Source organism: Misgurnus anguillicaudatus, chromosome 10 (assembly GCF_027580225.2).
Source record: "Misgurnus anguillicaudatus chromosome 10, ASM2758022v2, whole genome shotgun sequence".
Taxonomy (NCBI): Eukaryota; Metazoa; Chordata; class Actinopteri; order Cypriniformes; family Cobitidae; genus Misgurnus; species Misgurnus anguillicaudatus.
This window is the reverse complement of record NC_073346.2, coordinates 22,214,390-22,231,777: the sequence shown is the minus strand read 5'-3', so window position 1 is coordinate 22,231,777 and position 17,388 is coordinate 22,214,390. Positions and strand designations below refer to the sequence as shown.

The 17,388-nt window shown below is 35.1% G+C and overlaps 2 protein-coding genes and 1 long non-coding RNA gene across 8 annotated transcripts in view; 2 read left to right on the top strand and 1 right to left on the bottom strand.

The window, feature by feature from the left end:
* LOC129447986 (serum paraoxonase/arylesterase 2) overlaps positions 1 to 17,388 on the top strand; it is a 315,340-nt gene that overhangs the window by 24,605 nt on the left and 273,347 nt on the right. The window lies entirely within an intron of this gene.
* LOC129448002 (trypsin) lies at positions 1,042 to 16,776 on the bottom strand. Of its 3 annotated transcripts, none has more exons than XM_073872109.1 (5): positions 16,621 to 16,698; positions 2,371 to 2,530; positions 1,681 to 1,940; positions 1,403 to 1,539; positions 1,042 to 1,281 (listed from the first exon to the last, which is right to left on the bottom strand). In XM_073872109.1, the coding sequence occupies exons 1-5, from the start codon at positions 16,658 to 16,660 to the stop codon at positions 1,132 to 1,134; spliced, it is 747 nt and encodes a 248-aa protein (XP_073728210.1). In that variant the 5' UTR covers positions 16,661 to 16,698; the 3' UTR covers positions 1,042 to 1,131. The 3 variants fall into 3 exon arrangements, with proteins under 3 accessions (XP_073728210.1, XP_055065994.2, XP_055065992.1); XM_055210019.2 differs by lacking the exon at positions 16,621 to 16,698 and adding an exon at positions 2,755 to 2,910; XM_055210017.2 differs by lacking the exons at positions 1,042 to 1,281; positions 1,403 to 1,539; positions 1,681 to 1,940; positions 2,371 to 2,530 and adding exons at positions 13,933 to 14,174; positions 14,279 to 14,409; positions 14,556 to 14,806; positions 16,253 to 16,415 and having other exon boundaries at positions 16,621 to 16,776.
* Positions 7,624 to 13,391, top strand: LOC129446201 (uncharacterized). Of its 3 annotated transcripts, XR_012371535.1 has the most exons (6): positions 7,624 to 7,920; positions 8,363 to 8,520; positions 10,436 to 10,482; positions 10,578 to 10,700; positions 10,913 to 11,038; positions 12,157 to 13,391. It is a non-coding gene; the product is annotated as an uncharacterized lncRNA (long non-coding RNA). The 3 variants fall into 3 exon arrangements; XR_012371534.1 differs by lacking the exons at positions 7,624 to 7,920; positions 8,363 to 8,520 and adding an exon at positions 9,077 to 9,497; XR_012371533.1 differs by lacking the exons at positions 7,624 to 7,920; positions 8,363 to 8,520 and having other exon boundaries at positions 9,077 to 10,482.

Genomic DNA, 17,388 nt, shown 5'->3' with positions numbered 1-17,388 from the left:
AAAATTATTTACTGTTTTATTAATTGATGGTTGGCTGTAGTCCCTAACAGGCTGTGTATTGGTAGGTTCTCATTGTGTCAACTTTCCTATGTTAAGTCACTGTCATCAAAAGGTCATTGTTAAAAAAATATCTTACCAATAGTGTGGTTTCCTGGACAGGACTTATCCTAGTCCCATACAAAAATGCATGTTTGAGCTGCCTAAATTAAAAAACCTCTTGCACATTTGTAAAAATATTAGTGCCATTGTTTGTCCAATAATGTTTTTGTAAGATATGTTTGTAAAATGTCATAATATAACTAACGTCTACTCCTGGATTAATATAAACACTGTCTGGGAAAACAGCCCTATATGGTGAAAATGTTCAATAGCCTTTCTTAGCATGCCTATGTACATTTATAGTGATTATAGTACTAATAAAATTAAACCATACCTACCCAATTACACGGTAGTTTGTTTAATTTCTTTATTGGTCTATGCATTGTTCTTTTTGTGTAGGATGGAAATTATGGTTTAAAAAACCTCAAATAATCATAATTTTGAACACATTTAACACATTTCCATCTTCCCACCTGACATGTTTGGAAAACATTTGTCCTTGGCTGAATTTGATTGATTACCATTATAATATTTTAAATGTGTAACATAAATGCTGTAATGAAAATGTATGTCCATTAAATCAGGCTGCTATAAACGTACAGCTTTGTACATTAAGATACAAACAGAAAATAGGAAATATGTCAACAAAAAAAGCTTTTAGCACATTTTGAACTCTTTTGAGTCCTGACGTCTTATACAAATATAAATAAATAATACATTTCATTTAGGTTTAAGTGAGCCTGTAGGTTCCTGCTATTGTTCAGGTCCAAGGGGAGGTCACATCCCCTTGATTCCTAAACCTACATTCAAATGTCCTGTATTTTCTGGTTGTATTCTAAAAAAGGCTGAAAAATAATTATATACGGTCACTATACCATAGCGAAAACAACTAATCAAATGGTGTCAACATTGCTAAAAACAAATCAAAGACATAAGCGTATGTATCTGTCCCAATATGATTTAATTAGAAATATTAAACAATAAATGATAATCAACTGTGAATTAAAAAGACGAGCCAGGCCAAACAAACAGTTAGTTGTTAGCTATGGTGTCGTTGATCCAGTCATTGTAGCGGCAAACCTCAGCATAAACCCCAGGATAGCCTGATAGAGCACAGCCATTTCCCCAGGAAACAACTCCTTGAAGTTTCCCATTGCATACAAGAGGTCCACCAGAATCATTCTGAGAAGAATGTTTGCAAAAATGTATTAGCATCATAATATTACATCAACAGAGTTAGTCTGCACAAAGAAACTAAACACATAAGTTTGCACACATGACTTTTCAGACTGTCAAAACGTACCTGACATGAGTCTTTGCCTCCTTCTAAGAATCCAGCACAGAGCATGTTATTGGTAATCATAGAGCCATACGCACCTTCACAGTCTTCTCTTGAGATTACAGGCAAATTCAAACACTGCAGTACAGACGGATAATTAACTGGAATAAGAACATAAAAACAATAAATGTTACAACTTTCCATATACATATCTATTTGCCAATAGTGATGCTTTTATAACCGATGCAGATCTTAGTCATTTCAAAAATATAAAGATGATTTTCATTTAACGTTCATCTTACCTCCAGTGTTGATCTGATTGCCCCATCCAGAAACCAAGCATTCCGCTCCTGTACTAGAGCAACTGGTCGCCAGAGAGATTGGCTCTATATAGTCGTTATATACAACTGGTCGATTAAGCTTAATCAGCATGATGTCATTGTCAGCCGTATACTCATTATAATCTGGGTGAGGAATCGCATTATCCACGTAGAATCGCTGCTCTGTGTCTTCAATAACAAAGACGTTGTGCTCTCCCAGGTGCGCAACAAGACGGGAAGGTCTGTTTGACAGAGAATCTTAATATCATTACACTGGAAAACAATTTTTGCCTGTTGGGTTATATAGCTTCCCAAATCAAGGATGTGTTGTTTCAAATCCCTGGCCTTTGAAATTTTGCTCACTGTAAAAAGTTGGTTCAACCTAAAGTAAGTTACCTGGTTGCCTTAAAATTTTGAGTTAGTTCAACTTGAAAATATTACTTTTTTTAAACAAAGGCAAACAGGTAACTTACTTTTTTAAGTTGAAACAGCAAATATTTTTTTTCAGTGTACACTCTTAAAAATGAAGGTGCTTCACAATGTTATTGAAGAATCTTTTTAAAATGTAAAAGAAATGGTTCTTTGAAGAACCAAACATGATTCTTCTATGGCATAGCTGCCTTTAAGGGTGTTTAAAAGTAAACAAAACTTAAAATACAGATTCATACTCACGTAAGGTAACAGTGAGCGGCTGACACGAGCCAGCGTTTATTAATCAAAGACGCTCCACACCAGCGTTGACCATCATCATAGGTGAGATACGCCTGCCAGGGCTGGGAGTGAGGTGCGCATTCAAAACCCCCAATGATTTTATCATCATTTGTACCGGCAGCTTAATTAAAAATAAAAAAGTCCACCAACAAGTCTTGTAAATGTCTTTAATTACTGTAGCTGATCTTTCTGTCATCACTTTTGTATGTTAGTTAAATAATTGTTGTTAAAGCATGTACTGTATTAATGTTAAACACCAAACCTATAATGAACATTATATGTCACTGTAGGTTGAAATTATCAACTGGCATGAATAAAACAAAATGATATGAGAGACCTGCTTACCCACTGCCACCACCAGTAAAGCGAACACAATAGTCTTCATTGCTATGACTGAGAACGAGAGCAAGATAAGTGGCCAGACAAGATTTTATAGAGCGCTTGTGCAAGGGGCAAAAATTTATTAATGTGTGAAGTCATCAGTTTAACATCATTAAATATAGAACACATAACCTAGTATTTAATTTGGAGGGAAATTTGCAGCTGTGAAAACAGCTCTTATCACAGTGTTCCGGTACGCATGATAAATCCAAGGTAGTGTACACTAATGACGCTACCTAGTTTCACAAGGTTTAGTGATATTTTAATTCTTTTTCGTGATATTATAACGAATTTCCTCGTTTTTTTGTGATCGTATAACATATTCCTGTTTTTGTGTGATTATCACGTATTGGTTACTCAACTGCTCTTCCTCCTTTTAAACCATTGTTGTCGCTTTGGTTTAGGGTTAGATTTGCTGCTTGCATTAGAATGTCACTTTATACATTAGTTTATACTATTTTTTTCTGATTTATTTTTTTATATGTCGCCTGGCGTTAAGGTTAGAGTTGTGTTTGGGTAGGGATGTCATTTTATGTAAATCTATCCCTAAATCAAAGTGACAATGTTAAGAAAATAGGACAAAACAGTTGAGTAACCAACACATGATAATCACACGAAAACAGGAATTCGTTATACGATCACGAAAAACGCAAAAATGTGTGATGATAAAAAATTTTTAACGTGACTATATAACAAAATTGTGTGAGACTGGCAGTATAAAGATTAATAGAAATATATCTGCATATAGGACAATTATTGGTTCAAACAAATAAAGAGAATTTACTGGTTTAGTACATTTCAATGAACAGATACTGTGAATAAACCACATGGTTCTTATGTGTAAAATTGCAAATCAGTTACAAAGTTTAGGGGTTTTTCTGGTTCACTGAAAAAACAACTTGTAAATTTACTTTTAAAAAATCCTTGTAACAATTTGCAAGAACTGGTTTTTTAAGGTAGGTTACAGCTTACCTACTAAAATCAAATAAAATCTATTTAATAATGGATGAAACGTTTGTTAAAGAATTAAGTAAATGTCACTTAATTATTTTTATTTTAGAAATTAGATTTATTTTAATCGTTTAGGTAAAATCTATTACTTTTTGAATATTGAAGCATTGCTGTCCTAAAAATATTAAACAAATCTTATTTACTGTTATTTTCTTTGATATGATTGGATGGACTTAGTTACTCTTAGTGCTATAAATTGCATTATAACAGAAAATTTATGACTATAAATCAGTCATTGGATCCCCCATGTTAAACACACACACAACTATGTTCATGTAAGGAAAGACTGATTACCTGAACGGTGACTTCACAAATTTATAATTTTCAACAAAACAACATCAATAATATAAGAGCTTAAACTTTTATGACATTTTATTAACAAATATTTAAGCAATTCTTATTCTGTGAAAAAGCTTTTAAAAAAATCTAAATATTTAGGTGCAAAGGATTATGGGTATTCCTTACAACATGTGAATTTAAGTTCAGTTTACTTGAATGTTTTAGTTTATTAACTTAAGTTTTGACTTAAAACCCGTAAAAGTTTTTGATTAAAATGTATTAAATTATTTTGTGACTATGTGCAGTGACTGTAAAATATGTAATGCAACTTACAACTATTCCCACACAGTTTATTTTGTAGATGAATTAATTGTGTATTTGTTATAATTTTACTTAGGAAAATCTTTCTCAATAAATGTTAATATTATGTAGAAATTATGAGGTTTAATCTAATATTTTTACTACACCAAAAAGTAGGCAGTGGCACCAACTAGGCAGTGGACTTGTAGTTCCCAGTATGCTTTGCATGGGAGTGCATTTGGAGAGTAACATTTTAAATGAAATGCTATTTTTTTGTGTTTTTAACTAAAAAGAAAGATTTGTTAGTGTTTAATGTTCATTTATTTTTGAGATTTAGAAAAGTTTCTGTTTCTTCTTTGAGTTTTGTGGTTACCATCGTGAAAATCATGATGTGTGTTAACTCACTTAAAGTACTAAGCAGTACACATTAGGAAAACAGACCAGCTGATAATATACAAAAAAAAAACACCTAGACAATGCTAGCAGGAATAATGTTGGCCTTAGGTGATCTGTAATAGCATGTGCACAGAGCTGATGAATCTTGAGGAATGTATGGTCCTTAACCAGCATTGAGCACGTCAGAGCATGTAGCTCGCAATGCTCGAGTAGGAAGCTGAGATTCAGGCGCAAAGAGAGGACAGTATGCGTAACAGGCACTAGCAACAAGGAGGCTGATAGATAGGTCCTGACATATGATCCTGACCCACACTCCTAATCAGTAGGTGGCGGTAATGCCCCTAAAAGTAGTTTGCCAACTGCCAGTAAAACTCAAGAAGAAGAAGGCTGATGTCAGCAGGCTCCAAGGAAACTTCAAGTTTTACAAGGTACATAGTTTTCAGAGTTGGTGCTTTCCAGTTTTTATTGCGAGATTTTTGTGAACAAGAGGGGCAGCAGGAGGAGGGAGAGAGTAATCCTTGTTGTTCTGCTCCACAGATGCTGTTTTAAAACAGTTTCCTACGGCCAAGGAAGCTGATGTCAGAAAATCCATCCACAGTAGAATCTGTGAGCTAAGACACCAGGGGCCTCATTTATCAAACGTGCGTACGCACAGAAGTGTGCGTAAAGTGTGCGTAGGAACAGTTTTACGCAAAGTATGGAATTTATCAAATTGCAATTATACGTAGAAATGTATGTAAATATACGCACACCTCTGAGTATGCGTACGCAGAGCATCTAGTGGTAGAATAGCGATACTACACAGGACCCTGTTCCAGTGAGTAAAGAAGTGTCTATTTTTTATCCACAAGCAGGTGTTAAAAATGATTATTGTCAGTATGGTAACAGCAAATAAGTATAATGATTTATTTGTGATATGTATCTGTATCTGTGAAAGCTCTACATGTGATTTGTATAAATGAAGTCTCCGACAAATGCTTGACACAGTGCAATGGCTTATCCTTGCGTTATTGGAAGACTTGGCAAATAATCCATTCCGCCGGTAGCGCGTTTTCAAAGATCGCGCCAATGATGCTGGTTAATATGCTGTTGTCCAAGGTGGAAAGATGTCTGTCCTCCTCCAGTTGCACCGATTTCACGTCGGTGTGCTGTGACGCGTTATTTTTTTTTTTTTTTTTGGCTGATAATTTAATGTCAAACCACTTTTTATTTCTAGAAGTGTTCTTATACACAACGGAATTAAACTCACTGGTAACATATTCCCATGCAGATTTGTTTTCTTTTGTTAGTCATTCCTCCCGCACTAAGTGAACCAAACAGTATGTGTTATTTGGATTCAAACTCATCCACCAGTAACTCAATTTCTGTGTCTGTAAAGTTCCTCTTTTTCGCTCTTTGCCATTTTTGCAGTGAGGGAAAAGCACAACCACGTGACATATAACGGGAGGTGTTGTCACCATATATGGTTCATTGGAGGCGTTTCGGAATGCAAATGACTATGAACGTGCACGAGCATGGTGCTTAAGAACAAGTGGGATTTTTCATCAAGGGTAACTTACTGATGTGCGTACGAACCACGTGCGCACGTTTGATAAATCCCGATTTTTTTGTACTTAGGCACATTCTAAATTTCATTCGTAGGTACAAATATAGAACATTTTCTACGCAATGTTGATAAATGAGGCCCCAGGTGAAGAGGAAAAGCATGGATCCTAACCAGGATAATGGACTGTTCTTTTGGCAATTTATTTCTTTGCTTTTTCACGGTTCCCAAAACTTCTTGAAAGTTTGTTTATTATTTATTTGTTCATTATTGTCTGTGCATTTTGTTTATAGATATTGTCTTTATATTGTATAATGGCACTGCTGAAAGTTTGAAATGGACATTGATAATTTAAGTTGCTTTAACTTATATCTTGTATATTTTTTGTTTAATGGCACTCTTTTAAAATGTAATTTATGTAAATGCAATGCAACACATTTATGTAATGTAATGTAAAGCCATAATTTCCTTTGACTGACCATATGCAAAACCTCTTGTGGTTTTAATAGGCCTATGTAGCTCTGTACCTTGAATTGGGTTTAGTATCTGTGCCTGATTAAAAGAAAATAAAGGTGGCTTTTGATAGATTACCCATCAGTCTGTGTTAATATGTGGTGTAAATGTTTGTATATTGCATGTTGCACATTTAAGTATTTATAAATTGTAGATGTTTCATGTACATATACGTTATATATCCCCATATATGTTCATACATTGTATGTGCATGTTTTCATATATGTACACATATCATGCATACATTTACAATAAATATGTACATATATTTACATCTAATTTAAATATATGTAAAATGTATTACACAATATATCGAACACATATCTACGTATATTTTCCATATAGTTGTATATATATTTGAAATATATTCTACCATATAGTAAACTTACATGTGACACTATATCTGTACATATATTTTTAATACATATTCCCATATATGCACATATATTTCACACATTTTCCATCTAATTTTAAATATATTTAAAATGTATTCCATAATATATCCAACACATTTCTACATATATTTCATGTATTTTCCATATAATTTTACATATATTTGAAATATATTCTACCATATAGTAAACATGTGACACTATATCTGTACATATTTTGTTAATACATTTTCGCATATAAATCGAAATACAATATTGCGGATATTTATAAATATAATATTGCATATATTTTTAAATATATAAACACATATATTATATTTAATGTACAATATATTGAAAGCGGCAATAATTTGTATATTTTGCAATATACTGCAATATATTACACATATATTGAATATACACTCTAAAAAATCCTGGGTTATTTTTTCTACCCAAATGTGGGGTTAAGCCATTTGGGTAATTTTTTTGGGTTATTTTCGCAGTCTTGGGTAGTTTTTTGGGTAGTTTTATGTAACCCCACCACTGGGTTATTTTCTGGGTAATTTTCACTGAGAGTGGAATCAATACACCCCCTCCCCCTCCCGGACTCAACAACCCAGCTCATTGGGTCAAATCAACTCGGCGCAGATTCAGGTGCAGCACGGGCTGACTGAATTTGAGGTGGAAGCAACGCACACTAATATTTGGAGAAATAAGGTTCGTATCAACATATTTATTCATATAACATGTATTTTTAAACCTATTTATACACATATCATAATATCGAGGGCTATATAAAGACGTAAGTGCCATTACATTCAGTTTTACATGGCATTAAATACGCCGCCAGCTTCGTTCGTTTAGGTTGGCTTGTTTGATATGCCCGTTGGATAGTAACTACGTTTTCTACTGTTTTTGTTTAATGTTTTAAACGTCCCCTTTGGACAAAGCCTTAAGTTTCTTCTTAACTAACGTTATATGGCGACATTTACGTTACTTCAAAGCCCAGTTAACTGTTAACTTAAAACGAGATTAATGTAAGTTAAAGTAAATGCATTCTTTGCATTTTCAGATTATTAAAATGAGATTTTTGACAATTACAGCCCGTAAAAAATCTCTGGTAATTAATTTCTGAAAACCATTTTTTGTACACGAACAGTTAAAGCAGCCCCTCCCCCGCTGTACAGCAGTGCTGCTGGGTCAAAATAACCCCATTCATGGATCATCTGTCGCGGGGATTTTGGATCGTCAGAAGAAGAAATACAGCAGGACTTTACAAGCAGACTTCTTCAGCGGTTCTTTTCTGGTGAAATAAAGGTCTGTATTTGTCTTTGTATCATTTAATCGATACCTATTGGCAAAAGTGTTGTCTATATATTTAATATGGTAATAATGGCGATTAACATTGGACTATAATTATACTTTATTATTATGAGTATAGACCGTATCATCGGACGCACGCGTGTCGCGGGTACGCGTCTGGTGTTTACTTCCGGTTTAATGGTCTGACTAGTGCCTCAGATGAATTCTGGAACAAATTACTTCGTCAAAGATAACAAATGTTTTGGTTTCCTAAAGGCAGGGGGAGACAGCGATCATGACCATGTGAAGGGAGGTTTGATAGCCGATTTGTAGTTAACAATGTATACATTATAGTACACATTTTACTTAGCAACGTTAGCTCAGTGTAGTTTTTATAAGCTTTAGCTATGAAATAAGAACTGAGGTAATTTACTTGTTGTTTATTTTGCTTGGTATCAGAAATTAACTACTCTTAAAAGACTTTGTTGTTATTTATTCTTAGCGGAGTTTACCGGAAGTTGTTTAATGGACATTTTAAAGTTAGTTGAATCCTGTCATTTATAAAGCCTAATCACACTCTGTGACATTCAAATCTGCCTCCGTGCTTATCCAGCGAAAGCAGTTTACGTGTAACGTAACGTATGAAACAAACATTCAGATATATGTTATTCCGGAAGTACTGGAATAAATCTTTATAGTTCAGATATAAACACTGCTGTCTACGAAAACTATCAAAAGAGATTCAATCGTCTTTTCGACAGTGACAATGCTTCAAATATAGTTTCTCTTAAGTGCAACATTAATGCCAGCAGGTGGTGACAAGTAAATTAAAGGTGGGGTGCATGATCTCTGAAAGCCAATGTTGACATTTGAAATCACCTAAACAAATGAATAAGTATGAATGGTCTATTACAGGTGTGGCGAATGTCGGTCCTGGAGAGCTGCAGTCCTGCAGAGTTTAGCTCCAGCTCTAATCAAACACACCTGAACAGGTAATCAAGGTCTAAAGAGTTACTAGAAACCTTCAGACGGGTGAGGTTTAGGCTCTGTTTACACGTACATGGTTATTTTTAAAAACTGAGAGATTTACCTTCGTTTGTGCCCCTCGTTTACACGCAAACGGAGAACTCGCCTCTGAAACCGATTGTTTCTTAAAACTCCGGCCAGAGTGGAGATCTTGAAAATTTTCAGTTGCACGGTTGAACGTAAACTGAGACAAACAGATGTTTAAGCAGGCAATGTCACAGAGTATGCGCCAGAGCTTGCACCTACGTCAAAAGTGCGACCTATGTTTACATGTGACTGCTACTCTGAACGCTTCCAAGATCACATTTATGTTCGTGCAAACTCGTTTTGTGTGTTTGTATTTGCAAATACATCTGCTCCATTATGTCGAGGAGCAGAGACAAGTGCTCGGAGGTCAGAAATTTTACGTGTGTTTGACTTCATGCGGCGTTGCAAGAACTGACAGACGAATGATGTCAAAGTACCGCGAGAGCGATTTGAAATTAGACCTCTACGTGTGATTCCTCAACTCGCTCTCGCGGTACTTTGACGTCATCGATCACCTACTGCAACAACTCCTCCCTCCAACATGAAGAACCAGTTTGCGTCACCACCAGCGCTGCCGGTGATTGGCTTATGTGGGCTTGAGCTTCTCTTGACGGCATATATGCACGCGTACGTGTAAATAAACACTTTTCTGAAAACTGACATGTGTGCACGATATTATTTTTGAAACCGGAGAGGTTGAAATGTCAGTTTGAAAATAGCCGCCCACGTGTAAACATAGCCTTAATCAGGGTTGGAGCTAAAAACTGCAGGGCTGTGGCTCTCCAGGACCGACGTTCGCCACCCCTGGTCTATTATCTATATTGATAGAAAAAAAATGCATCACTTACAGCTAAAAGTTTGTGTTTTTCTGTTTTAGGTGGTCTGAGTTTCCATGAGTTTCCTAGGCTAACTACCCCAGGCATGGTATGTTAATATACTGCCCTTATCATATTGTAACAAGAGTTTTATTTAGTCTTCTAGTATTTTAGAAGTTGTTTTTTTGTTATTTTTGCATTTAGATTGCACAAGACTTTTACACATTACACCAGGATGCAGCTCCAAAACTCTTCGAGAAATGGCTCCCTTGATATACTGATAGGATGTTGCAAAGCTTCCATGTTCAGTTGAGGAGATGACACAAGGTAAAGTTTCTCAACTATTTTGATATTATGGGCCAGATTTACTAATAGCAATTTAATAAAGACACCCACTGATAAATTAATGAAGAAAATTTTTGACAATAATTGCTGTTGGGAGATTTAGCACTTTCTCCACTCATCTTCATTTATTTGAAATGCCAGACAGTTAACCGACATTATCTGAACATATTGCTTTTCAATTTCTGCTGCTACAGATGCAAACGGATATCTTGCATTAAAGCTGCTCCCTGTTTTGCTTCCACCTCCACCCTTCAAAACTGCCAGAAAAAGTCCGGCCCAGCATTGATGATGGCAAAAAAGCTTTCATCGACATTCAGCCTGTAAGTACAAATCAAGAAATTTACTTTAATTCTTTATTTACCAGGTATTTAAATAAACTACCATTCAAAAGTTTGGGACATTATGTAAGTGGTTAGGGATGCAACGATTATAAATTTTGATGGTACGGTTATAGTCTGATAAATAATCACGGTTGTACGGTTATTACGGTTATTATGGACTCATTTATTTTACAACATTAATGTAAAAAATCACATGAATACATTTTTTAACAATTGCTAAATTCTTTTGTATTTTCAGTTTGTGTATTTTTTTCTGTAATTCTTGGACAAATGATAATAATAATAACCTAGCAGGCTTTGACTTAAACAGTATAGGTGCCTTTTGAAACCTGTAGGCTATTCATTTTAATGATCTTTTGAATAAATGTAATTTTATATTTGGACTGAATATATTATAATATTATAATATATTATAGATATATTATAAAACTAAATGTATATTATTTTGATTTGTTTAAAGTATTAGTAAAAATGATAAGAGCCTCTCAAAACGAATAATAACACAGGGTCATCCTGGACTGGGTTCTGCGAGTCATTTTGTACTGGCAGCATTAACGTGTTAACTCATGCTATTAATTCATAAATCATTAACGCGTTAAAATAATTCAACGTTATTAAATGCAGTCAGACCACCAGGAGCCCCGCCCAGATTTGATCCGCGAGGAGGAGGTTTTTAATGCTGCACAGACCGATTGGAGTGTGGCTCTTTCACGCACCCATGCAGGCACGCACACACACACCAGATGCACGAACAACCAAGAGACGTGTCACGCGCACATATTCTTTTGAACGCGGAGCTTTGTCATACAGTGCGCTAACGAGCATGTCGCATGCCGCACGCGCCTCTTGGTGGTTCGTGGATCTGGTTTGTGTGTGCGTGCGTGAAACAAAAACACGCAGTGTAGCGGAGGCTTTACGGTTACTTAACCGTGACATTTTAAAGCGCGGTTAATAGTGAAACCGGTTAATCGCTGCATCCCTATTAGTGGCTGTCTTAAAGTGGGCAAGATCAAGGTGTAATAACTCCCAAACCCATCACCCACACCCTGACACCCCCCAAGTTTCTCCTTAACTCATTTGCATTGTGTGTCCTTTAGGTTGGAACAAATATGATGGAGTACCTCCAGCAGGCTGAAGCATCAGGACTTTACCATTATTTCCTGGACACATGAGTCCCAGGCATTCGTCATCCTTGGAGGAGAAACTTTGGACAAGGCACTTTGATTGGGGTAGTAGAAGCACTACATTCTTGCAAGTAAATAGACAAGAGGTTTTTTGAATAGACTGGGTTTCAGGTACAAGAGTTATCATTTTAGTTTTTTTTACAGACTTAAAGGTGCTCTAAGCGAATCTGTGTGACGTTACTTTTTGTTGATGTTTGAACTGTTTTGAAACAAACGGAGCGTAGCTAACTCCTTCCCTTCTTTGCGTGCTTTCATGAACGCGCCCAACCCTCACCCCCAAATGCTTCTTGTCGTTAATTGGCTGGAACACTTTGTTATCCTTTCTGGTGGTAGGTTTAGCCACTTTGTTTTTATTGCAGTTTGTGGAGCCTAGGCTGTCTACAGAGATCACGTTTTTTACAGTTTGATCAGCGGACAGGCAGCAAGCAGATAGTGAGGAGATGTTTGCTGTATGTAACAAAAAATGTTTTATGGTCTAAAACGCGTGAATTCGCTTAGAGCACCTTTAAGGAAGAGTATTACTTGATGTGTATTAATGACATGTTTATGAAATGTTACACTGGCAAAATGCTGTATTTCATAGTTTTTTTTGTGTGTGTTCATAATGTAGACTAAAACAATACTGCTTTGTAACAAACAGTTGTTCTTAAAGGTATTTAATGAATTTCATGATTTTTTTTTAAATGTTAAAACATATAGAGGCGGTTTCACAGACAAGGATAAGACTAGTCCTAGACTAAAGTAAATGTAAGAGCTGTCCAAACTGAAAACTACTTGCACTGACATATCTTAAAATACACCAGTGCCCTTTGTTTTCCCTCAAAATGCACACAAGTAATGTTTGTTCAAACTTGTTATATTTCCTAATTAATAACTAAGGACTAGCCCTGGCTTAAGCCAATCCCTGTCCGGGAAACCACCCCTTACACTTTTGCAATTAGAGGCAAGTGAAGAAGTTGTTTAAAATTGTTTAAAATTGTTGAAAAATTGAATTTTATTTATTGTATTTATAGTTTTGTATGATCTCCTGAATTTTTGATTGAGCTATTGTGTACAAAGTGTACGTTACACACATTGTATTTGTTACATTACACAAAGTGTAATATGCTAAAAAATATTAATGAAAAATAAAGTTAATACAATGTTGACCTGTTTGTTTATCTTGTGGTTTTTAATTTTAAATGATAATTTTAAAAGGAATAAAAATAACCCTATATACATTTTTAACCCATTTATGAAGTCAAATTAACCCATCATTTTAGTAAAAAATAACCCAAGTTTTGGGTAGAAAAAACAACCCATTGGCTGGGTTAAAATTATTAACCCAACTTCTTGGGTTAATTTAACCCCATATGGGTTCTGTCCTATATTTACCCAGCAGTTAGGTTAAAAACAAACCAATGTGGGTTGTTTTTAACCCATTGTTTTTTAGAGTGTATGTACCATCAATATATTATTCCATGTATTGCCAATATATAATATATTGTAAAATGGAAAGTAAAATAATATATTGCAGTATATTACAATATATTTCAAGTAATATATTGGTAAATATATTTTCCTTTCGTAAGGGATAAATAATGCTGTTCAAGGACCATACATTAATCAGAGAGAGAAGTCAGCTCAAGTAAACACGTTGGTTGGAGTCAATGATGCTAAAAACCAAAATGAATGACATAAGCACGCGTATCTGTTCCAGTATAGTTTAATTTGAGATATTTCAGAAAAAAACGAAAATCAAAAGTGAATTTAAAAGACAAGGCAGGCCGAACAAACAGTTAGTTCAATTCCATTATGTCGTTGATCCAGTCAATGTAGCGGCACACCTCAACATAAATCCCAGGATTATTTGGTGAAGTACAACTATTATAGCCCCATGTAACAACTCCTTGAAGTTTCCCATTGCATACCAAAGGTCCACCAGAATCACCCTGAGAAGAGTTTTTGCAAAAATGTATTAGTATCATAATATCACATTCAGATATTTGAAATTATTGCTCTGTGCACCTGCCTTTTCAGACTGTTAAAAACATACCTGACATGCTTTGCCTTTTAAGTCTCCAGCACAGAACATGTTAGTTGTAAGTGACGGCCTATAAAAAGCTTCACACTCCTCCCATGAGATTACAGGCAAATTCAAACACTGCAGCCTAGATTGATAGTTAACTGGAATAAGAACATAAAAACACACAATAAATGTTAAAACTTTGCATCTGTTACATATCTAATTGAAATGCTTTTAACACAAACACAGATCCTAGTAATTTCAAATATATAAAGTATCAAATATTTTCATTTAATATCCATCTCACCTCCATCATCGCCCCATCCAGAAGCCAAGCATTTCTCTCCTGTATAAGAGCAGCTGGTTGCCAGAGGGATTGGCTTCACATAGTTATTGAATACAGCAGGCGTTCTCAGCTTGATCAGCATGATGTCATTGTTATAATACACATTATTATAATTTGGGTGTTGAAGTGCCAGATCTACGAAGCTTTGCTGCTCTGTGCCTTCATCACTCAAGATGTTGTGCTCTCCCAGGTGCACAACAAGACGAGAAGCTCTGTTTGACAAAAAATCTTAATGTCACTACAGTGAAATACAATTTTTGCCTATTGGGTTTTGTCAGGACTGTAGATTATCTCTGATAGATTTTAATTGATAGATTTCATATGACGTCATATGTAGAGTAAGAGAGCACTATCTGTGTGTTGTCTGCAGGTTAAGAAGTGAGTGATTTCTTTTGTTAAACCTAAATACTGAATAGTTGATGCGTAATTAAATGCACTAACTGATGAGGAGACAAGCCTGGGCTATGTTTCTACAGAATGCCATCAGAGAAGCAAACCCAGAAAGGAGGAATTTGTAAATATTGTGCCATAAACATAAATTAAGCGTAATTGGGACATAAGGGACATAACTCAACTCAAACCATTTAAGTAAAAAGGTTGCATTCGTTTTAAAACACATTTGAGTACTGTGAACTTAAACAAATTGAATCATATGCAGTTATGCACCCATACCCAAGTTAACACTACTTAAATATAAGTGCATAATTGCACATGACTCAAGTTCACAGTACTTAAATGTATGCGTTATGAAACTTAAATGGTCTAATGCAACCAGTTTACTTAAATGGTTTAAGTTAACTGTTGGGTTTTACAGTGTACGATGTACAATAATTAAACAGTGGCAGCTGGTAACCTCTCTTTCGAGGTTGCATGATGCGAAGCACAACATGTATTTAGCCCATCATGTGTGTGGATCGTCATTTCAAAATGTGTGTTGGCATGTCATGTGAACCATGTGCATCATGCGTTTAAAAGATAAAAGAGCATTTGCTAGATGTATATTGGCCATGACTATGCTGTTTTTAAAATATTTTAAAGGATAGTGTGAAAATGTGCTTTTATCAAGCGATACAGATTATTAGGTGATATATTGGTGAATCTCTAAACGCAATACAGTATGATATAATATTCATATAAATATGTAATAATGGCAGCAGTATAAAGTAGATGTAAAACAGATGTAAACATCGCCTCTGGCAATGATATCAATAAAACATAGAATCTGTGATGTGTATAAACTTCAATTGCCCAAAACTTAAACATAGTTTGTGTTCATATCTTAGTTTTTCTTCTGTTGAGAGGTGATTTAAATTTTTGTGGCTTGAAACAATGTGTTGTGTCAACTTCATTGCCTTTGAAATGTTGCTTTTTAGGGAAGTTTTCAAACTAAACAACATTTAGCAGACACTTTTATCCAAAGCAACTAACAAAGATTAGGAAACAATAAAGCGATTTGTCATGGAGGCAATAATACAAAAAGTGCTTATACCAAATTACTAGTTTCCACAATTCTAAAACAATATTTGCTGAGAGAAAAAGTTTTTTCTTATTTTTATTTATTTATTTATTTATATATTTAGTAGAAAAGATAAAAGAGTAGTAAACATTTACTTGTCAAGTATTCACTGGACTACAAAAGCCAGAATACTGATACTCACGTAATGTAACAGTGAGCAGCAGACACGAGCCAGTATTCATTAATCAAAGATGCTGAACAAGGCCAGCGTCTACCACCATCATAGGTGAGATACGCCTGCCAGGGCTGGGAGTGAGGTGCACATTCAAAACCGCCAAAGATTTTTTCATTCTCTGTTCTGGCAGCTTCATCAAAGAAAGTTCACAATCTTATAAATGTTTAATTACTAAGATGATATTTGTTTGTCATCATTTTTGTAATTTCTGGTTAAATAATTGCCATGTACTGTATTAGTGTTAAATATCAAACCTCAGGAACCTTATAGGTCACTGTAGATAGAAATTATCAACTGGCATGAATAAAACAAAATGATATGAGAGATCTGCTTACCCACAGCCACCACCAGTAAAGCAAACACAATAGTCTTCATTGCTATGACTGAGAACAGGGCAGGATAAGTGACACAGCCAGACAGGATTTTATAGCGCTTGTGCAAGGGGCAGAAATGTATTAATGTGTGAAGTCATCAGTTTAACGTCAATAACTTCAGAACAAATAAGTTAGTATTTAATTTGGAGGGAAATTTGCAGCTGTGAAAACAGCTCTTATCAAAGTTTTTCTAACGCATGATAAATCCAAGGTAGTGTACACTAATGACAGTATAAAGATTAATAAATAAAAAATCTGTATCTAGGACAATTATTGGCTTAAATAAATAGAGATAATGTACTGGTTTGGTACATTTTTAAAAAACAGATACTGTGAATAAACCAAATGGTTTTTATAATGTAGAATTGCAAAATAAATGAGTTATTTTAAATTAATAGCACCCCCATTAATATATCTGAGTTTCACAAAAGCAAAAGACTTGTGGCAGATGTCACATGTATGTTTGTTATTGTCATGGTTGTGCAAGTGTCTTTTTAGTCCCTCTGACCTTCTGAAACTTTAAGCGCATAAAACACGATGATTTAAGCAATTTTGAGCATGGCATGGTTGTTGGTGCCAGGCGGGCCGGTCTGAGTATTTCACAATCTGCTCAGTTACTGGGATTTTCAAGCACAAGCATTTCTAGGGTTTACAAAGAATGGTTTGAAAAGGGAAAACATCCAGTATGCGGCAGTCCTGTATGCCTTGTTGATGCTAGAGGTCAGAGGA